Here is a 23,262-nt window from a genome sequence, read left to right on the forward strand (position 1 = left end):
ATACATTTGCTGGGGTTTTGTGTTTTCTTTTAAATTTTAACAGTATTCCCCAGAGGAGTTTTTTTTTTCTTTTTTGGTTTTTTGGGTGGTTTTTTTTCTTTTTGGTTTTTTTTTTTTTTCTTTTGTTTTTGTTTGTTTGTTTGTTTGTTAGTTGGTTGGTTGGGTTTGGCTTGGGAGTTTTGTTTTTGTTTGGTTGGTTTTGTTCTTTGTTGGAATGGACAGACTCACTGCTATGAAAAAAAAATATTCTTAACTACTTTTTTCCTTCTGAAAGGATATATATTGACAAGAACTCCAAAGCATGATAGTGTTGAGCGTGCACTGCATACTAGGAAGGGGAGGTGTGGAATTGTTGGAAAAATCTTCTCTGACCAGAGACTAGTAGACTTCCTAGGGGTCATCATATCCTAGAATATGGCCAGCACTTCCCAACTGCTCCTGAACAGCACAAGAGCCATCCTACAGGATGCAGAATAACACAAGAGCCACTTCTCACGAGGAAGTGCCTATCTGGGGACCATGCTTAGGCTGAATCTGAGACAGGTAATTTAGTCTGGATGTAGAGTGCTTGATTTTGGAACCCAAATTCTACAGTAAATTGTTCTTATTTACACAGAGGGGAAACAGAGGGGAGGGGTGCGGGGGGAAGGCAGCAGCTGCTGGGATCTCTCCGCATTGCACTGATCCTTTCTGTGGATTTTCCGTGGGCTATTAATACCTGACTGTGGCTGCTGTGGCGAGGCTCCTGCTCGGCAGGGTGAGGGGAGCAGGCAGCCATGGGCAGGTCACTCGGTGCTGTTACGTAAGGCGCCGAATCCTCAGCGGTTTGTGCTCAGCAAAGCTGCCTCTGGCTCACGTCATGTGAACGCAGAGCCCAGAGCGGTGCGCAGCGTTGCCGGCAGCAGCAACATCACCTTCTAGTGAAACTGTCAGTGGTTTTTCTCTCTGTGGAAAGCCTGGTAGATGTAGGAAGGTGGTTTAAAGAAAAAAAAAAAAAAAAAAAGCTTTTTGGTTGACAAAGCTTGACTCCTGTTAAGGATAATTGGTTTTTACAAGGCTACTGCTTCAAGCAGTAAAAGTCTGTCTATTTATATGATTTCTGAACACTTCCCCATCTTTTTCAAGGGACTGAGAAATTCTTGCTCTGGTCTGTGATTTTTAATAGATTTCATATACTTTCAAATGCCGCTTTCATAGCTGGTAAGGAAAGATATTCCTCATCCATATTCATAAGGAGTATTACCACAGTATCACTGTGGTAAAACTGTCTATTTTTTTCTTACCCAAACATGACCCTGAAATGTTTATATTTAGACCAGCTTTGTAATCCATGTGCAGTGATTTTTCCCAGAAGTCTGCCACTGTGACACTGAGAAAGATCTTCAGGCATTCACGGATGCATATTTATTCTGAAACAAAAGTCTAAGTCGCTGAAGGTTAGAATGAGAAGTTCTCTATCAGCATGCTACTTTGAATCTGAAAAATTTACTTAAATAATGTAATTTCATCCTAAATTCAGAGCAGATTTAGAAACAATTTAGTTAGTTATGGGAAGAGAAAGCATTATGACTCGTATTTGTAGCCCTGTTAATCACAGGTACTTGTACTTAATTACAGTTTTACATTAATCACAGGCATTACATTTATATTGTCTTACTGTCTGCAAGGACTGCAGTGCTTTGTGCAGACACCATTTCAGGCACTACTGAAATGCAACTTCCTTTTGAAGAATGTGGCAAATGTATCACAGTCCATAGGACTGCTGACAGTGGCTGAGGGCAGGAAGAGAAAAACAAAGTTAAGAAAGGTAGAACATAATTACTTGAACCATTTTATTCTCACTGCTATGAAAAATATGCTGTGAACCTGAGATTATCAAGATTTAGTTTTGCTACTTTTATAAAAAGACATCTCTGATTACCTCCTAACAATCTGCTGAGATGCTGAGATTAATTTAAATTTGAGAAAACAATGGCCAAACATCTATCAAACAGCTAACATGATTTCTTGCAGCACCCTGAATTTCCATTGTAGTTATCAACCTTAGTAGGTATCTTGTTCATAAAATTCCTCTCACAAGGAAAACAAAAAGATAAAAGTTATAAAAAGACATAAAGCTACAATATCATAAATAAGAAATAATTATAATTATAATTATAATTATATTAAAAATCTGTCATTTTCATACTTTGCATTCTATGAGCTTTTGATATATAATCCTGGGTTTTAATAAAGAGGAGCATGGGAGTAACTTGGCAAAGGGCTATGCTTAGAGGAATAGTGTCATTATTCAGGAAACCTTCCCTTTAGGGAACATGTTTTCAGCTTTAATTGCTTTAATACTGTCACAGTTTAGGAGTATCTCACATAATCACCTTCCCTTATTTTCATTGATCTGCCTGCAGGGCTATAGGATTCATAGCAGTCAAGAGCATTGCATAGATTACATTAGTGTGAGTCACATTGAAATTACAGTGGAGGGGGCATAAATATACCTGGAGTCCTGATATAAAAGTCTTGTCCTAAAGGTTTATCACTCAATAGCCTGAAGTCTAAAAGAAGCATCAGATTTTAATGCGTATTTCTACGTAATACCACAAGAAATTTGATAATGAGTCAATGTAAGTTCTCTGTCTCATAGCTCTGTGATTATTACTAAGAATTAGGAAATTACATCTCTAAAATTACATTTACTAACAGCCGATTCCTTCAGTTTATGATGTGTATTAAATAAAGCTTTTCCCACATTTTAATTTATTAATGGAGTCAAATGAGGCTTTTGTGTGGTACTTCATGAAGTTACATTTCTTTAATGTCAGAGTTCAGGTTTCAGTACGAGTGGAGTTCTTAGCATTGCAAAAGGAAGTGTCATTCTTTTTTCTCCAGGCTAAACAACCCCAGCTCCCTGAGCCTCCTCATATGACTTACTCTCTAGACCCTTCATCAGCTCCATTGCCTTTCTCTGGATTCTCTCCAGCATCTCAACGTCTTTCTTGAAATGAGAGGCCCAGAACTGAGCACAGTACTCAAGGTGCAGCCTCACCAGTGCCAATCATGGCGCTGGTCCTGCTGGCCACACTATTGCTGATACAGGCCAGGATGCCATTGGTCTTCTTGACCACCTGGGCACACTGCTGGGTCATGTTCAGTTGCTGTCAACCAGCATCTCCCAAGTCCTTTCCCATCAGGGAGCTTTTCTGCCACTCTGTCCCCAGCCTGTAGTGCTGCAGGGGGTTGTTGTGGCCCAAGTGCAGGACCCAGTACTTGGCTTGTTGAAGCTCACATTGCTAAATTCGCTTCCTCTATCCAGCATGTTCATGTTCCTCTGCAGATCAACACTGTTGCCCAGTTTAGTGTCATCTGCAAACTTACAGATGATGCAGTCAATCCCCTCATCCAAATCATTGATAAAGATATTAAACAGGATTGGCCTAAATACCGAATCTTCAGGAACCCTGCTAGTGACTGGCCACCAACTGGATCCAACACCATTTACTACATCTCTCTGGGCCCTGCCATCCAGCCAGTTCTTAGCCCAGCCCAAGCCATGGGCTGTCAGCTTTTCCAGGAGAATGCTGTGGAAGACAGTGTCAAAGGCTTTGCTGTAGCCCAGGTCAACCCACAGCCTTCTCTTCATCCACTAGGCAGGTCACCTGGTCACAAAAGGAGGTCAGGTTGGTAAGGCAGGACCTGCCTTTCCTACGCCTGTGCTAACCTGGGCCTGCTCCCCAGTTGTCCTGCATGTGTGGTGTGATCACATTCAAGATCTGTTCCATCACCTTCCCAGACACCAAGGTCAGGCTGACAGGCCTGTAGTTCCCTTGATCCTCCTTCAGACTCTTCTTGTAGGTGGGCATCACATTGGTTAACCTCCAAACATCTGGAACCTCCCTGGTTAACCAGGACTGATGACAAAGGATGGAGAGTGTCTTGGCAAGCTCTTCTGTCAGCTCCTTCAGTATCTTCAGGTGGATTTCATCCAGCCCTTTAGACTTCTGAGTGGCACAGCAGGTCACTTTACTACTTCCTCCTGGATTACAGGCAGTCTGTTCTGCTCCTGTCCCTGTCTACCAACTCAGGGAGCTGGCTGATAACCCATCTTTCTGTTGAAGACTGAGGCAAAAGGAGGCATTAAGTGCCTCAGCCTTATCCTTGATTACAATATTCCACTTTGCATACAATAAAGGATGGAGATTTTTCTTGGCCATCACTTTGTTGTTAATGTGTTTTAAAAAAACACTTTTTTTTTTAATCTTTCACAGCAGTGGCCAGAATGAGTTCTAGCTGAGCTTTCCCCTTTTTAATTTCCTCTCTGCATGACCTAATGACATCCTTGTAGTCTTCCTAACTTGCCTGCCCTTTTGTCTTTTTTTTTTTTCCTGAGTTCCAGCAAAAGCTCCCTATTCAGACAGGCCGGTCTTCCCTGAGAGCTTGCCTTTTGGCACATAGAGACGGCTTGCTCCTGCACCTCTACAATGTTTCTCTTATGTCCAGCCTTCCTGGATCCCTTTGTTTTTAAAGGCTGTTTCACTAGGGAATCTCAGAACCAGTGTCCTGAACAGGCTGAAGTCTGTCTTCTGTAAGACCAAGGTAGAGGTTTTGTTGACCCCTTCCTTACTTCACAGAGAAGGAAAAAGCATCATTTCATAGCCACTGTGCCCAAGACACCTCCAACCACCACATTTGTCCCCAGCCATCTTCTCTGGTTTAGCAGAGCACCACCCATTGTTAGGTTCACTTACAGGCTGTGCCAGGAAGTTTCTTCCACACAACCCAGGAACCTTCTGCAACCTCCCAAAAGAACCAGGGCTAGTGATAGTGGAACTTCAGCCAGCTGTTTATAGAATGTTTCATCTGCCTCTTCATCCTGGTTGGGTGATCTATAACAGACTCCCCTTAGGATGTCTGCTTTGCTGGACTTCTTCCTGATTCTTACCCAGGGACTTACTCAATATTACCCTCACTTTCCTGAAGCTCTATCCAGTCAAAACTCTCCTTAATCTACAGAGCCACCCACCTCTCCTTCCTCACCTGTCCCTTCCGAAGAGCTTATAAACATCCTCTGCAGCAGTGCAGTCCTTGCAGATTTATAGCCTTGTGATTACACAGTCTATCCCACATGCAAAGTCAGAGCAGGCGTGATCCCAGCATCTTGATCTAGAGCAGGGACTTGCTGTAAAGTATAAAAGTTCACTGTTTAATATTCAGACTTCTCCTGTGACAAGAAGTCTGTGTAATGACCCTATTCTAAAGTTTGCACACTTTTAGCTATCTCAAGTACCTGTTGTTTTGCTGAGAAGAAAAAATGCAGTCTTTGCAGAAAGGCATTAAATGCTGCTCATTTTGAAGGAAACTGGGTGTCAGAGTACTGCTGCAATAGTTTCATTTCATGGGCAAGGCAGGGATTAGTTAATTGGAGAAAATCCAATCCAACACTTTGCACCTTTAACTCATGAGGAAAGAGCTGGCCTGACAACTTTTTGAGACCTCTGATCCATGATCTTAAGAGTGTAAACTGCCTGCAGAGTAAGCAACTTTATCACTGCAAATACCTAGAAGACCTTTTTTTCCTCACACAGACAGATTTGGCAAAGAATATCCCATGGTCCTATGATCAATGGCTCTGATCCTGTTTCAGTTTGTGTTTTGCAGGTATTTGAAGGAAGTTTCCTTCCTTTTCTATAAAGTTGTTCATTTTCCTCTTAACTTGCAACAGCATAAGGCATCTGATAATCAGAATATTCACCCTGAGTGTGAATACTATGAAGTCTTTGGTGTAAGATTTGATTTTCTAGGTGTCACTCCTACAAGACTGGCAGACTTTGATTCTGCTGCACACGGGCTGAGGCCCAAACACCATTTCTCTCTACATGGTTCATCTCCTTGGAGAAGAGACTCCCGAAGCTACCTGAGATAAATACCTCCACACAGACAATTTACCCGGCAACTTCAGTTATTTTATTAAACCAGCTTCTGTGCTCTTACAATGCATGAAGTCAGTCATCTTTGTTAGTCAGAAACAATGTATCTATATGTTAAAATAACAAAACCAGTAGGTTTTTAAAGTCACCTAAAAACATCGTGAGTTTCCTAGTGATCCTAACAGTCTTCAGCACCTGTGGGGTACTTCTGTATTCCTAGAAAAAACTCACTTATATTTTATATAAATGAACAAAATGTTATGACTGTGGTGCTTTTCTAATCTTTTAGTAGCTGCCAGAAGTTAAATTTAGATTTATAAATGCCTACAGTTCTACTTGCCTTTTAAAGCCATTATAGTTCATTATGTGAAAAGCATCTATTTTGAAAGCATTTAGTAAGAAGCACTTAAAACATGTCTTTGTTAAGAAATTACTTGCTGCATAAGCTATTTTACACAGCTGAAAGTTTCAGAGCCAAAGGAAAAAAAAATAAAATCAGTCTTTACACTTAGAGAATTTCCAGTAAGCTTTGATTAAGTTGGTTTTGAACCAGTATCTTTAAATTTTAACTTTTTCCTACATGAAATATGACAGTTTAAGTAGGTATGATAGATAATATTAAGTAATAGCTGCCATATGTTTCAGTTTATTTTGGAGAATGGTAAAGAAACTAATCCTGCTTCTCTTTCTCACACATTCAGATCCACAAATTTAATTACAGTGAAATAAATGAGTTGTGGACCTTCTTATATATTTCTTATATTTGCTTTTTTAGTTCTTTTTGTTGCTCAGTAGTTGTTCAGGCACAGTGTTGATGCACAACATCTACATTAAAGCTGTCCCTTTGATATATTGCATGATTAATTAAAGGCTGGCACAGCTGCTTAATCAATTCCTGTACCTCAGTTTTCTCCTCCAGAAATTAAGGTGTTATAATCCAATCCTGAAGTGATTTTCAAAGGTGCTTGTACAACAGGTATTTATTCTGGTGATCATGGTGGATAGGGTATATAGACTGTATATTTGAGCGCCAAATAAATGAGACACTGAGGAATGGGTAACTTTTTCATTAGACATGTGCAGTGGTTTTTTTCATAGGATTTAGTTCTGAATATCAAACTGCTGTAGTTTAATATTTTTTTCAGGTCAGTCAGTATTTTCTGATCCATTTTCACATGTAAGCTGATTTTCAGTGCTTAACACATTTCTTTCTACCTCTGATTTTAAAATGTATCAAGCAGTTTTAGGCATATTATTATAAGAGAAGCTGGAAGGAGTCTCGACAAAAGCCAAGAAAAGAGTTGAACATAAGTAAACTTGGCCACAATGGAAGGTTGAAGTCAAAGCATTTGGCTAGTATAGAAAAGCAGTGACTGAAGGCAGAAATGACAACACTCTTTAAAAAAGAATGGTGATCATTTTTTCCAAATTTTCGCTGCTGGATGTAGGACACGAGAACAAGAGAAAGACTAGAATTCTTTGCCACACTCCCATGCTGTTCCATGACACTTAATGTGCAAATGAATATCCACTTAGCAATCTGCTCCCCACAGCTGAATTCACTATATACCAAATTCCCAGTGGCATTCGTAGCCTCTAGCCTGTGCCAATTTCCTTCCATGTTATGTGTGGTGAAAGATTTCTGTTGAGCTGTTCATTGACACATAGCTTCAGTGTCAGTTAGCTTCTGAAGAGCCTAACAGGGCTTGCAGCACCACACTTGCTGATAAGGGTTGCTAAGGCTTGTCTTTGCTGCTGTTGTCTCTCCAGCATGCCTTGGTGACCACACTAACAAGTTATAAGGCCACAGCATCCCACTGTTATTTTATTTTCTCTCAGTTATGGAAGTTATGTTTTCCAAATCTCCTTACACCTAACTGAATTTGTGGCATTTTTTCTTACCTGTCCCAGTCCTCTTTCTGTATTGAAAATGTTTTTTGTCCAGAACCTGAATTTTTCTCCTTGTTAATCTTGCTCTCACTATGGTATATTCCTCTGACTTGCTGTTTGTCTTAATAAGGACCATTAAAAGGCATCAGAATGTTGCTCCAGATGAAAAGTATCCTCAGAAGAACATTGCTTCTCTTGCAGTAAAACAGTGTTTCTCCTACCATTTATTTTCCATCATTGGCAGATAGGCTCCTTTTCTGGACCTCTTTTTGCCTGGAGAGTGTGACTGTTAGAGAGCTCTTAAATGGGTTGTTTTCACAGCAGCACATTGAGTAGAAGGGGACTGATGTTGCCTCAGCAAAGAAAAGACTTCTCTAAAAAGTGGACCCTATATGTACTGTGCATGCTGCCGATGTGAGCATCTACTTCCATGTTCAGCAGCTCTGAGGGCTAATTCTGGAGTTTCATTCCCCAAGCTCCATGGGAGAGGATGAAGTCCTACTTGTCTGCAGTGTCTCAAATGTCAAAGCTGGAGCACTGGCACCTCCACTGCTGGTAGTCCTTGATGATCTCAGCATCACTTCAGTGCTTTTTTCCTTTTTGATAACTACAAGTCCATGACCTGGGGTCAGCATGAAGAAATGATACACATAAACTCCTGAGAACAGGCAAGTTTATCCTTAATAGAACTTAACAAGAAAAGTAGAAATATTCTATGTTGGCTGAGCAGCCTTAGATTACGATAACATTACAATATTTGATCTTCAGTAATGCAAAAATGCTGAATAATTCTGAAAAGCAATGAGAAGGAAATACGGTCACTTTCTTCAGAAATACCTGGCTAGCACATAATGCCAATTTAATTATTTCTTCAGAAAAAGAAATTTTAATTTAGAATCACCACACTGTCTGTTAGGTATCACTGCAGAGGACTTTGGTACAATAAATTGTCTTGGTCAACTTGCTCAAGGATGAGTCTTAGTGGCCCTTCTGTACAGGAGAATAAAATGTTTATTGCATTGTGGCTGCTTCCAGCTTAAAAAGATTTTTGTTCTAAGTGGTTTTGTAGTTGATTTTTATGTTCCTCTGACAAGATCTCAGAAGCATATTTTTAAGAAGTTCTATATAGGCAGTTATTTAATTTTAAAATAACAATCCAAATAGAATTTGAAAACTTTCTAATTGAAGTTTTGTCAATGGCAATAGTTTTGTATTTGATTCTGTGCTTTTTATTTCTTGGAAATATGGTGGAAGAAAGTTTATCAAGGGGCTGCTTAAGCCTTTTTATTCCTCAATCTTAAGGACTAGGAGTATCAAGTAAATAGCAAAAGAACTAGCTGGTCACCAGGTAAATATAGCCATCAGAAGTTGAATTATAATTAAAGTTTTTTGGTAGGATCTTCAAACAAGTTGAGAGGATGGTCCCCTTGTCTTCAGTGCCATAAGGGACAGAAGTTCAGATAGACAGTCTCTTGCTTTGAAAAGCTTGCAGCTCAAAAGTTAGTAGATCAGGTAAATTAAATTGTCATGTGAACAAACTGAAACGCTATCAAAGGCAGTAAATAAAGTATTTCTTGTAGTGTTGATGTTTATTGGAGGAAGCAGTTTTAAGGAAAGTGTCTGCTCAACAGTAAGGGCAGAGGACATACCAAAGGGTGGTAGGAAAGTGGAGGAACTGGTAAGAGGGACCGAAATAAGAAATAATGAGGAGAATCTGAGTGCACAGCTAGTATGCCAAAGGCTGAGACACACTGGTCACTTTTGGGAAGCTATCTAGTTACTTTTCAGCTACATTAGTAAGTACAGGCAGAAACAACAAATGACAGTATTTTTCTTTTTTTTTTTTTTAATTCAGCAGAGTAATTTTTTGCTTTATTTGGGATGCAGTAAAGGACACAAAATTCAGCTGAGGATATCACTGCTAAGTTAAATTTTGACCTTGTTCAATCATAAGAAGTAATCAATTTTTTCAAGAAGTATGAGAGCAACTCATATGAAGCAGAGAAGGGCAAAGAGATTGTCTTTGCAGTTCTTTGAGATTCCTTTTTGTCTCATTCTTTCTCTTCTGTGTAGCTCTAGTGCAGATATTCTGAACACTGCAGATTTCTGTACTGCTATTCACAGGAGGATGGCCCAGAGGTTAACATGCTAGTCTAGAATAATCAGATTTTTCCATATGATTATAATTCTCTGAACTTGGTGTAGAAGTTCCTTGCCTTTTCTGTACTTTTTTTGCCCAATGGTAAAGGGACCAAAAAAAATGCACTATTATTGTATTAAGCAATTTTGTGAGGAAACAGAAAACTCAAAAGTTTGAGGAGCGTAGGTGTTGCTGTGCTATTAATAGTTCACTTCAGCAGCCCACACATAGGCTGCTTGAGTTATATCCTGCCTTGCCTCAGGCTGCCATCCCTTGTCATGTTTGCCACCTGCACAGAGGTGTTTGAGGTATCCTGGGTGATCTGAGATGACCATGGGAAGGCAAATGAATCAAACCAGTGATTTCTCAAAGTTGATTGTTTGTTTTCAGCTTGGTCTCTATTCTCTCATAATTGTTTCACTTCTGCTTAATTCCTTCTTTGATTTCTCAGTCTTTTTTCCTCTCTGTATTTTGATCTATGTTGTTTATTGTTTCTTTCCATTTTGTTTCCCTGTTTAACCTACAATCTGTGAAAACCACCTGCCATGCACCATTCCAGCATCTCTACCTTGATGCTGTCCTCTGTTATATATGCTATCCTCACACACAGTCTAGGGAACAGCTTCTTTATTGTTCGAACCTGTACAGGTTTTCACATCCACTGGAGATAAGCACTGTTCAGGATACAGACAGAGAGTATCTGATGAGCCATTGTATCACGTGGGACCCCATAGCATTGTCTTGTGAAGTTCTTAAGAGAAAAGCAGAAGTCCCTAGCAGTATACTGGCATAGCTGTCAGTATTCCTTCCCTTCTCATAAGCAAAATGAGGCCTTTGTAAACTTAAAAGCTCATCCTTCCATCTCCTTGTAATTCTACTGCCCAGCTAAGTTTTACTGCTGCACTTCTTAGGGTCACACTTAATGCTGAACAGTAACCATCTGCTATTGTGTTAAATTTTGCAAAGGTGCATACTTCCAATAAAAGAAATTATTTGCTGGATGTTGCAAAGAAAATATTGTGGTACACTGCAATATGCAGGTCAGTGTCCTCTGTAAAGTTCTTTCTGCTTTTAACCAAATGACCAAGGACTAAGGTAGGAGTCTGTGGCTTCATTCCAAAAACAATCATAATCTTGTTTATTTTGTGGATCTCTTCAGAGAATTTTTACATTTTTTGGGCAATGACGAACAATTAGATTCTGTGATTTGCAGAAAGGTTACTATGATCATCTCTCATTGCATAATGTTCACATTTGTCATTTAGGCTGCATTTCCCTCTTAAATTTTTATTTATGAGAATGTAGCTTATCATAGTGGTTAATGCTTGTCTGGATATTATTCAGTATTCTTCTCATTTTTTAAGCAAACTGTTCCAATGCATGATGGTATTTTATAATACTCAAAGCACCAGCAAGCAAAAGCTTACAAAAAGTTAACAAAAGAAAAGCATTTGTAAGAGAAGTACACCTTTTTGCTTCTTTAAGCAGTGAATACCTTATCAGAACTTCACAAATAGCATAACAGTCCTTCAATAAGAAAAATCCACTGGGTCTATAAAATGTGAAGAGACAACATCAATTCATTGAAATTCAGTTTTAGTGAGAGAGAGGAGGTTGGGAGAAGGTTCTGAAGTAGCATCACTGTACAGTTGTCATGTGTCTTCCCTAGTCATCTTCTTTTGAGGGGGTTTGGAAAGAGGTTTGTTAGAGGTTAGATCCATATTACATGGACAATTAGTCTGACCGGTAGAGTTGTCTTTATGCTCTTCCATACTGGAGAATGCCTGGTACCTTGCAGCTTCCCTCTTCCATTACTTGGGCCATATTTCATGCATTTGTGCAGTTCAGGATATGACTTCTCTTTGACTTTGTACAGCAGAAATTGCCTATGTTACATATTAGAATAGCAATTGTGGAGCTGCATTAATCTACTAAATGATACAATCCCAAATGCAGTTTACTGTGATGGCCTTTATTCTAGGATATGATCCACTGTGTAAAACTTGAGCAATAAACCTCAACTGTAAACTGTGGACAAATTAGCATTATTGTGCCCAGTGTAAGAGTAGATCTAGGAGGAGTCTGGGGAACCATTACCAGTACAGTAATAATACGGACAGTGAAGATTCTTCTGTAATTTGATGAATATTCAGTTGTTCTGCGTGTCATTAGTAGTGCCAATGTGTACAGAAAAAAAAACTGGTAACCACAGATGGCCTAAAGCTGATCTGGAAACCTGAGCTAAGGTAAATATTTTGTAAGATTAGTAACAGAAACCAGAACGTCACAAAGTAATTGATTCTAAGTGAAGAGCTTAATTGTAGTGTCTTTTCTTTGGTAAAAATTTTATAGGAAAATGCTCAGTGTTCTGTATTAATCAGGTTTTCAGGCTTTTGAGAGTCTGTCAATGACAAAGGGATTTTTTTCCACAACTTTGCAGCAGATATTAATGAGAACAGAGGGTTCAGCACACATTTCACTGTCAGCTGTTGTTTTTGCAGTAATGCAATGGTGAAATAGCAGCAGGAGTACAAGGGCAAGGCTGTGTTTTTGGGAAGTGTGTGACTGTATAGTATGGAGAGTATGAAATTCAGTCAACTGCTTAGAGAAGAAAAGCCATTGAGCTTGTTGCATTAAAGCTATGCTGAGATCAAAATTTTCATAGCAGAACTGAAACTGCACAATACATTATGGTATTTCAGACACAGGAATCTTAACTCTGTCATAAAATTGTAATTTATACTTACTCGATGTGTTTAGCACTAGAGAAAAATTAACAGTTTTTAAAAAAATCTACTATTTTTCTAATAATGAAAATCCATCCAATTTTTAATCCTGCAATGTAACAGTACTGAAAAATATCTTAATGCCCATCTTCTTTTACTGACCATATTTTGAGATTTCAGTGCTGAAGTGAAATGGAGGCAGGAGACTTTAGACGTCAACATCATGACAGAAAAAACTGGTTTTGTTTTTAAATGCCACCCAACTAGATTTTGAGTAGTTAGATATGAATGTTACCTCTTTGGAGAGGAGGCTTTCTATTAGCTGGACTAAACAAATAGGTCCATAAGGTTAATACTTACATATGTGTAATCTACTGCACTGTCTCTTCCTGGCCCTCTTTGCAGCAGAACAACTAAGCAGCATCTTTGCAATGATTCTCCCTGTTTTCACTTCAGCATCCAATGTGCTAACTTCTGAGGAAGTCGGAATCTTGTGTAGCTTCAATGACTCTTGAGTATTCCGTTTCTTGTTTTTAACACCTTGCTGTCATGCTTGAGTGAGAGCCAGTATATAAGTTTTGAAATTATTTCTGTACTGGGGTTAATGCTTCTATGTTCTCTTCCTAGATAGCTTGTATTTCTGCAACAAACCGGATTTCTTAAACTTTGTGCCCACACTTCTCAAATCCGAGCTGGGAATCATGGACCATGCTTAAAATTTCTACTTTGACACTGTTTTATGGTTTTGGATATTGGTCACTTTGTGTAGCATCCCACTGAATGAAAATAATTGTCTTTTTAAACACGGAGGTGTTTGTGGTGCTTGGGTAGGGTTTTTTGGTGGGAGGAGATGGCTGGCTTGTGGCAAGGCGAGTGGTGGGGTGGAGTGTTTTGTCTGTCTGGAATTACTGTCAGGCTCTGGTAAAGCTTGGGTCTGTGAGAAACAAGGCTCACTCTTTAAAATTTTTAGAAGTTTAATAAGGGATAAAAGGGACAGTATCCAGCACTGGGGTGCTCAGCAAGCTGCCAGAAGTACACCTTTAATTATAACAACTCTTCTTATGTACTTTCTTATTGCATTGGTCAAATGCATATAAATGAAGTTTACACATATTCAAACATTCCTTTGAGTTTACATGTTCCAAGAATTCTGTATCTTAGTTCGACCCCTGACCTTATCTTCTTAGAGCATGTGCCACAAAGCAGATGTGATTCTGAGAGTCTTGTACTTTATTTCCTCACCAGGGTCTGTGGTTTGACAGTTACTGAGAGCCAAAGGGTCAGTGGTAGATTCCTTTTTGCTCTTTGGGTGTTATTTGCCTAGTTTGTTCACTGTTATCTTATCATACAGACATTCTGGCTGTCTTTACAAGTACTTTCAATCAACATTAGCTATTTCACTATTGTCAGTTAGTTACAAAAATAAAGGCATTAGTTATTACTTCACAAATACAATTGCCTCTGAAAAAGTTAATAAAGTTAATGTTATTATACACAGTACATATCCTTTATTTTAATATTTTGCAGAAGCCTAAACTATAATATATATTTATCACACTAAGATATACAATCTATACAGAGATTAGGGTATCAACCATAAAAGGCTGACAAATTATGCTATATCAAAAGCAGTTGAAAAGAGATTGTACTATATCAAAATAATTTACAAAAGCTAATAATAGCAAAAGATAATAACTACATAGTTATTTATAACAGGGCCATGAATTTTTCCTGTATGAGTTGACATATACTACTTCATAGCTGATTAAGTTTAAATACAGTCATGCTTACTTCAAACTTAACCCATTGTTTTTCTGGTTTTTTTAAATCCCAGATAAGCATTGCTGTGTATATAAGAAGCTCCTTTCAAAGCTTCTATTTTATATTGGCCAAATGCTTCTTTAAATTTTGTGAGCATTTGCTGATATCCATATGATGTTTTGCACTAGGGTAACTCTAAAATTAATTCTCCTGCATGGCTGGTTTTCATTTTAACCAATTTCTGCCCAGAAGGACCATCTTGAAACTCCTCTGGAAGATTGCACATATTAGTCATGCAGCCCTAGTATTTCTTTTGCAGGTTAAAGAAGAGTATGGTATTAGGGGGAAAAAATGTTGTGGAATGGTGTTGTAAAACTGTTGTGGAACAGTGTTATAGATGCATGAGTATGCTCTTCTTGAGATCCAGAGCACTTTACTGTTCTCAAAAAAAATTGGACAGAGAGTCTATGACAATGGTTTTGAACTCCTGTGTTTGTCTTGCTTTTCTGGGGTTATTCTGTTATACCCTAAATTGTGCTACTTTTGGCAAATTAGTTTTTTCAGGATTTTAGTGGTCCTGTGAATTTCTGATGAAGTCTTCTCCTGAAGACTTTTCCTCTGTTTGAGCAGTCAAATCTTCCTGCCCTGAGTGGTTTTAAGGATGTTGGTTGTTCGTTAAGAGTACTGATGTGTGCCTGAGGGTGATGTATCTTGGGATGGCTGATGAAGTCAGTTCCTGCCCACCCTGCTGCTGCCCTGCAGGAAGCAGAGCTGCCCTTGAGGCAGCTCCTGGGTGGCCACAGCTTACATCAAAGAATCAGTTTCAGCATTGGGTTTTTTCCTTCTTTTTTTTTTTTTTTTTTTTTTTTCTTTCCTTGAATTGCCACAGTCTTAAAAACTTTTTTAGGAGATGAGGCTAGGCCTCTCAGGGTGGTAGTTTCAGTAAGTAGTAAAAGACTCATTCTTGCCTCAAGAGAAGAGTTTTCAGTGTAATCAAGCTTTCTCAAGCTAATCTGTAGTTTATTTTACTCTATTAGTTTCTTCGGTATGTTGCACACACTTAACAACATTCACATTACAATTATTATAAAATTGCTCAGTTGAATTCAAGATCCTCATAAAACTGAATGTATTATAAGGTAAATAAAGGCACTTAAGATTAAAGGCATATTGTTCAATTTTACATCATCTGAAAGTTTTTTTGCAGATGCAGCAACCGCAAATGGAAGTACTCTTGATGACATTTATAAATTACATCAGACATGATTGATGTTCTTACTCAAATTTTGTGTCTTAGTGTAGAATCTGCCCTATGATATGTCAGTACCACATTTCCTGGAAATTCCTCTCTACATGTTTTTACTTGACCATATCTAAATTTACCATTGTATTAAATTTAGCTTTAACTTCATTCTCAATGCTAATTGGAATTAACTATTTAGTTCATATATTCTTAGCAACATGCTGGATGAACACTGATACTCATTTTAGATACTTTTAAAAAAATCTTTTATTGTCAGTTTAAGAGAGAGCTTAGTGGTAGCTGAGTTAATTTAATTATATGAAATGAAGTAGCTTTTATCCCGTTTTATTTTATTAGGGTGAACATATTCATCAGCTATTTCATACAGTCTTCAGAAGATGACAAAAACTTGAATATAAAACATATACTGAGATTCAGTTTGTGTCCATTTCTTTAATTTTTAAATTTTATTTTATTGTAAATGATACAGACTGTTCATACACATTGATAAGATGTTCTCAACCTCAAATTTTATTTCTCTGTATGGGTGTATTAAGAAAAAAAATGCTAGCCACTTGCCTTCACTAAGTTCTAGATTCACTCAAGCCCTTCAGGCCACCACATATTCAAAATCTTTGATTCCTCTGCTTTCTTTTTTTCTGAAGGCAGACAAGCCTTCATCCAGCTTTAGCCCTACCCCAAAAACACCCTATAGGTGCTGACCTAACTGAGCAAAAGTAAAATATAAACTATAGACTTCTATTGACAAGCAACTTCCACTTTGAGACAGAAGAGCACAAACAAGAGCTGAAAGGTGGGTCATTTTCTACAACTGTCAACCTGGCCACTTTTCTGTTTAACTACCAGTGGTAAACTTGTGAGTAGGTTGGTTCTAAAAGGCTGAGCTACACATTCATTAGTCCATGGAGTTATATGGGCGGGGTCTAAAAGAACCTGTGAGGAATAGTTTACTTTAGCCCCAGTCTGCTCCACTGTCTCTATATGGAATTGTGGGGATGGGATTAGGATTGCTTTTAGCAAAAGAATAAGTGAACCCCAGTTATCTGTGTACATGGCATGAGCTGCAGGACTTCCATGAGGGTAAGTTTCTTTAGTCTCTGGCTTGGAACTTTTAGATCCAACCATATGACACATATATTGTTCTGATTTGGATTGGGAAAATTGAGAAACTGTGTTATAAATTATCAGTATTAAGATTAGTGTTGGTGTTTGTAGAGGCTAAATTGTAAGACTGCATCTTGGTTCAGCTAAATATCTGTATACAAATGGAAAGTTGGAGATAGGATAAAAAAATCCCAAACCATAGGATGTAAGTGCTGTGGGAGGTTGTTCCTTCTGAGCCTTGCACTATTGGGCCTGGGTGCACATTTCAAAATGTGGATGTGTGCCATTGATATGAAAAGCATCCATCACGACAACTTTTGATGCTTTAGTCTGTGATCTATGTTATGAATGCTCATGCTACAGTTAACATGCTTCTTGCTCCCAATGTGGTTTGAATGCATTGCCATGGTCAGGAGGCTTACCTGGCCACCACCTCTTTGAAAAAAGATGTGTTGAATTTTCAGCAAGCCCCCTGGTGCAGATCAGAGCTGTGCCACGGTTGTGGGCAGCCTGTTTGGCTCATTGGTGACAAGGAGCAATGTGAAGGCCTGTGATGATTCAAAATATTAAATTATTTCTCTTTATAATTTTCTGTGATACTTATTAATATTTTATGAAGAGGTTGGTGATAAGAGTGTAAGAGGTTTTTTTGACTTTTAACTTTCTTACAAGCAACTAAAAATGAACATAACCATTGGCAGCAAAAGGCTAGTCTATATCTTTTTTTCTTCTCTGATATCATTCTTTCAGTCTTTCTGCAGTAATTATGACAAAACTTATTTCATATGCCATGTCCACAGGTGGCATTGCATCACCTTCATTATTATCTTGACCTCTGGTTTCCACAGTAGCAATGCTCATCACTCCTTTGTGCAGCCTGATTTTGTGCTGTGAGGCTGGCTGGACTTTGGAGAAGAAGAAAGAGGTCTGAGAAAGACTGGTAGTACTGGAGCTGTACATTCTTTGTTTTCAGAAGAATACATTATAATGTTTATATGTGTATTCATAGCATCTGCTAGTCGCTATGGTTTCAATTTTGTGGGACTTCTGGGTTTTGTTTTGGTTTTGTTTGGTTTTGTTATTAACTGTGCAAATAGATAGTTTTGTCAATTTGTAATGGGAGAGCAGTCAATCTGTGGGATGGTTCACTCCTACAAGCAAGTACTCTGTAAAGATTTGGGGATTGCTTTATAAATAGGGTGAAGCCTATTTGCAGCTATGTTTAAGTCTTCAGTATTATAATGAATGGATAGCAATGGGATTTAATAATAGAATGCATTTATTGTGGTTAAATGCAGTGCAAGGCGTTAAATTGCTTTTGAGATTGCTGATTGAATAGCCCTTATTGCTGAATTATTGTAGCATGCTTATTATCTAGTGGATGACAATCTACTCACGAATTAATGAGGGGAGCAAAATGAACACTGTGTTTTAAATAGGCATCAGCCTTACAGTTCTTTAATTTTTATGACTTTATGTTGAAAATCATGCAGATAAGAATAATGTTAATACTGTTCAATGCAATGAGAAGAAAAAACTGATGAGGTTTTCTTCTTTTTTTCTCTGAACTGGAGGACAATTTTTAGTGCCAGCAGAATTCTCTTGTTTTTTCTTGTTTGAAAAAACAAGAACCATTCTCCCAAGGACACCATACTTGGAAGTATATTTACACACAAACACACACACACACACTCCATACTCCTGCTTTCATCTTTTTTTTTTCTTTTTTTTTTTTTTGACAGAATAGTTTTTTGTGTGAATTTTGGAAATAGTAGAGCACAAAACACTCCCCAAAGTAAAATGCTATTTATGTCTAACTGCAAGAACAGAATGTTGAAAGTAGCAGATGTTTTGATTTGTGTCATAAATATTAAATTATTCCTGATTTCCTTCATTCCAGGTTCTTCAAAAATTAGGAAAAGCAGATGAAACTAAAGATGAGCAGTTTGAAGAATACGTTCAAAATTTCAAACGGCAAGAGGTCAGTTACTTTTTCACTTTCTTTAATTGTGTCTTAAAAATGCAATATATTTAACTTGCTGGTTTTGAAGGTGTTGCAGGGAACAGATAGGATTCTATTTTTTCTTGGGTACAAAATTTTGTTCTGCAGTTTTCAAACAGAGGTGACAGTTGCATTTGTCCATGCAGAGCACTAAAATACGGGCTGAAAATAAAAGGACAGTTGTTGTCATATGTAACATCACCATGCTTAAACCGCTTGAGATCAGAGTGTCAGTACATTTTCACCAGTAATTAAGAATAGAACCCAACCTCAACTAAATGCAGCTCTGTGGTCGCCTGGTTACAAAGCAAGAGAAGTATTTATATGGTTTCATTTTGTGAATTACTTTCATCAATGCTATATAATAATGCTGGTTTTATAAGAGTGAGTAGATTATTGTTTCAGACTGCACATATGTTGTGAAGTTCCCCATGGGTGCTGAGGTCTGTGGTGGCACTGCTGATGAAGCATAACTAGGCAGCAATGCTCAATTACTCCTAGTGTTATAAACACAACACAGGAAACCAAAGGGGCTCCAAGGAGTTTATAACCTAGTCCCAGTGCAATCCTAAATTCTAACCCAAATTACTTTGTTGGACAGACTTTTTGGCTCTGAGGTGATGAGTTGCAATTTAATATACAGTACACCTTTCTAGCACAAATTAATACCTCCCATGAACTGTGGTAATACCACCAAGAAAATAGTCTTGTTACATAAGTATGAACTGACATATCTGTCGTCTTTGTGAGCTGTTATTTAGAGCTCCTATAGAAAAGAATTGGAGAGTGAGAACTACTCCCACACATTTTACACAATCTAAAATTTGGCTCATGTCAGTGTTTGCAGTTTCTGCTCTGAATCAGTCCTATTCTACCAAATGCACTTCCCTCCTTTCCATGTAAACACAAACCCTGCATCCTGACTGCTAGAATGCTTATTAACTCTTCTGCATCTTATTGTCACTTCACCTTTATGTTCCTCTAAGTGTAGAAGAGAGGGAGGTTTCAAAATCTATTGAGCTTTCCTCTTCACCAAAGAGAAGAATACTGGGAAGTAAAAGAATCTGTATCTCTGAGATGGGTAGTTCTTTCCTCAAATTTCCCAAGGTCAGGAAGATGGTGGGATTTAATAGAAGTTTTGAAATCCTACAGAGATATTTTCCCTTTTCTTCCCTTTCCACTTTTCCAAGTCTTCTTGACTTGACCTTTTGATTATTCGATGTCATGGCTTATCCTTGTTGTCCGTATCCCAGCTGTTTCACAGCTAGTGACTGTGTAGAAATATGGTGCATCTCTGAGGAGTTTCTTCAGTGTAAGAGCAAATGGAGCATCTCCATGAGGAAACTGAATTTGTGGTATTTTTTTAGTTCAAAATTCTGAGACAAAAAAGAGGGGAAAGAAGAAAAAAAATCCTTTTAAGCAAAATGATATCTCAAGTATTTCTGTCCTTTACCAAGAATTTTCTGTAATGGTGATTTTAAGCTGAAAATCTTGCTTAGATCTAAGGAGGATATTAGCATTACTATCTTTTTTATTTCCTCATCTTTTGATGTACATAGAGGCAGTAATAAACAGTAAAGGACTCTGCAGGAACTGCATGATGCTAAATCCTAAATGAGCATGTGAGTTGCGACCAGAGAGAGAATTGGGTAGGGAGGGGTGACTGCAAAGGGAACTACTACAATTGTCATGACAGTTGCACTGACAGGTGCACTGGCACACCAAATGAGAGAGACTTTATTTACTGAACTAGTCACACATGCTTACTGTGCTTTCAAGAAATTCTGTTGTGCTCAATTCTTCAAATGCAGCAGGGAAAATGCTGCAAAAGCACTGTTTCTGCCATGTTCACCAATAAGAAGCATATAAATAGTTTAATTTTTCTAAGTTTTGTCCATGCTTTGATTTACAATTTAATGCAAAGATCAGAAGCATTACAATGTACATCTGAATTATCACTCATACTGATTAATGTCGTGCCGAACTGCTGTCTCCTGTGAACTCAGGCAGCCATCTCTTCTTGGTTTACATTCAGTCCTGCTTTCAAGTTCATTCTGCAACTCTAGAGGCTTTAGATAAAGAAAAGTCAAATTCTAGATATTAAAGTATAAAAAGACAATCTGGTGGATGTATCTCTGTGCTGAAGCTCACCAAACTGTTGCTGTGGGCTGTTCAGGAAGCTTGCAAGAATAACCAACCCTGTTAGTTGTTGTTGTGCCATCTTTTCATCTTTTTCAGTTTTCCCCAGGATTTATCTCTGTGGTGGTCACTGACCTAACAAGGCCATGGCAGAGGAAGTTGGAGAGGAGGTCCAAGCATTACTTTGTTTCTTGCAATCTCACCAATGATTTGTGTGTTCCCTGGCCACCCCACCTGCTGTCAGTTCATTCTGAGGAGCACTATCACTTCAGTTCTTTGTCTCTTTACATGTTCTTTGTTGCAGCTGGTGCTATGTGTGCTCTGGAGATCCTGGTAAGCTGAAAGCTGTGAACATGATCTGTCTATCTTGTTTGCCTGCATTACTGAGCATGCAACCCTTGAGAGGTCAACTAACTTTAAGGATAGAATGATCTTTTTGTTACTACTCTCCAAAGATAATAAATAAGGACTCCCAGTTTAGCCCACTGAAAGGATAAAGGAAAGAGCACAGTCCTCATTATCCAGGAAACAGAAAATTGAAAAGCTGAAATCTTTGACTAGTAGATTAGATGGTGGGCCTGTACCAAACTCAGAAGGCGGCTATTTGTAAGGATACATGCATGTCGTGGTTTGATACAGGCCCCCACAAAAGCCACTCACTCACCCTCCCTTGCAACAGCTGTGCAGAGGAGAGAAAAATTTAATGAGTGCTTCATGTGTTGAGATAAGGACCAGGAGAAAACACTCCAAGGACAAAACAGGCTGAGCTTAAAGGTACAAAGTGAATTTATTGCTATCAGAGTCAGACAAGGAAAATGAGAAGTAAAATAAGCCCTTAAAAACATCTTTTTCCCCCAACTCCTCCCTCCTTCCCACCGACAGCACAGGGAGACACGGGGCTGAGGGTTTTGGTTAGTTTGTCACCTGAGGTTTTCCTCCACTACTCAGGGAGAGGAGTCCTTCCCCTGCTACACCATGGGGTCCCTTCTCATGGAGACAGTTCTCTGTGAACTTCTTCAGCATGGCTCCAAATCGCACAAGCAGCAGTCCTGCCAAAACTACTGCAACTTGACTCCTTCCCATGAGCAAACAGTCCTCCCAAAACTGCTGCAGTGTAGGTCACTCTTCCATGGGGTGCAGGCCTCCAAGGACAGGCTGCTCCAGCCTGGATGCAGGGGCCAGCTCTCTCCACAGTGTCTCCCGCTGGATCACAGCCTCCACCAGGGCATCTCCCCATTCCAGTGTGAGCACGTCCCCCATGGGGTGCAGGTGGATCCCTACACCCCCTATGGACCCCCATGGGCTGCAGGGGCACAGCTGCTTCACCAGGGTCTTCACCACAGCCTGCAGAGGAATCTCGGCTCTGGTGCTTGGAGCACCTCCTGCCCCCCTTCTCCACTGACCTTGGTGTCTCCACGTTGTTTCCCTCACATGTCCTCACCTCCTCCTCTTCTCTGGCTAGGACAAATCTGTGCATGCACACTTTTTAAACTTTTTTTTCCTTAAATATGCTATCGCAGAGGCATTACCAACATCTCTAATTGGCCCAGCCTTGGCCAGCAGCATGTCCGTGTTCAGAGCCACCAGAGATTGGTTCTGCAGGACACAGTGGAAGCTTCTCACAGAAGCTGCCTCTGGCTGCCAAAAAGTAGACCATGTAAAACCAATGCAGTGCAGCAGATCTATAGGGGGAAAACGGTCATTTAGATTCCCCAGTCATCCATTCCCATCTCTTTCTGAATACAGTTGGATTAGAGCCTCTTCTGGACTTGACAACCCAGAGTTGAATTACCTAGATGAATCACCATGGAGAAACTGAGTCATCCCATGTCCAGAGAGAACAGAGCACAGTTGCTTTGCAGAGCCCCTGGACTTTCTCTATCAAAACCATTTAACTCCTGCAGCTGATGACAACAGAAAAACATTTATATTTTAAACAGTGAACACAACTGGTTTTCAACTTCCACTTAAGCTGTAAACTGAAAATTCCCACTCTAAATCAAAACTTGTGGAATATATACTCATATATCACATTATGACAAACAGATTTTCATTTTCTTGTAAGAAATGTCTTGAGATTTCAACATTTATCTCTGCACAGCTAATTGTAAATATGCTCAGCCTCTTAATCGACTCTTAAGTTCAGAATGAGGGAGAAAAGAAGAGAATTTCTGCATAATTCTCTCATTTCTGTTCTGAAGTTATCATCAAAGGCCATTGAGGATTTACCAGAAATTCTGTCTGTATTCTGTTTTTCAAGCAATTGCATCTTACACACTCTTCTTTTTTACAGGGAGTACAGTAGCAATTACCTT

The 23,262-nt window shown here is 38.9% G+C and overlaps 1 protein-coding gene across 3 annotated transcripts in view; it reads left to right on the forward strand.

The window, feature by feature from the left end:
• AMPH (amphiphysin) overlaps positions 1–23,262 on the forward strand; it is a 124,701-nt gene that overhangs the window by 39,759 nt on the left and 61,680 nt on the right. For all 3 annotated transcript variants that reach the window (XM_063158453.1, XM_063158436.1, XM_063158445.1), the window contains exon 2: positions 18,707–18,787. In XM_063158453.1, the coding sequence (XP_063014523.1) occupies positions 18,707–18,787 (81 nt within the window). The remainder of the gene's footprint in view (positions 1–18,706; positions 18,788–23,262) is intronic.

Source organism: Melospiza melodia, chromosome 1 (genome assembly GCF_035770615.1).
Source record: "Melospiza melodia melodia isolate bMelMel2 chromosome 1, bMelMel2.pri, whole genome shotgun sequence".
NCBI lineage: Eukaryota > Metazoa > Chordata > Aves > Passeriformes > Passerellidae > Melospiza > Melospiza melodia.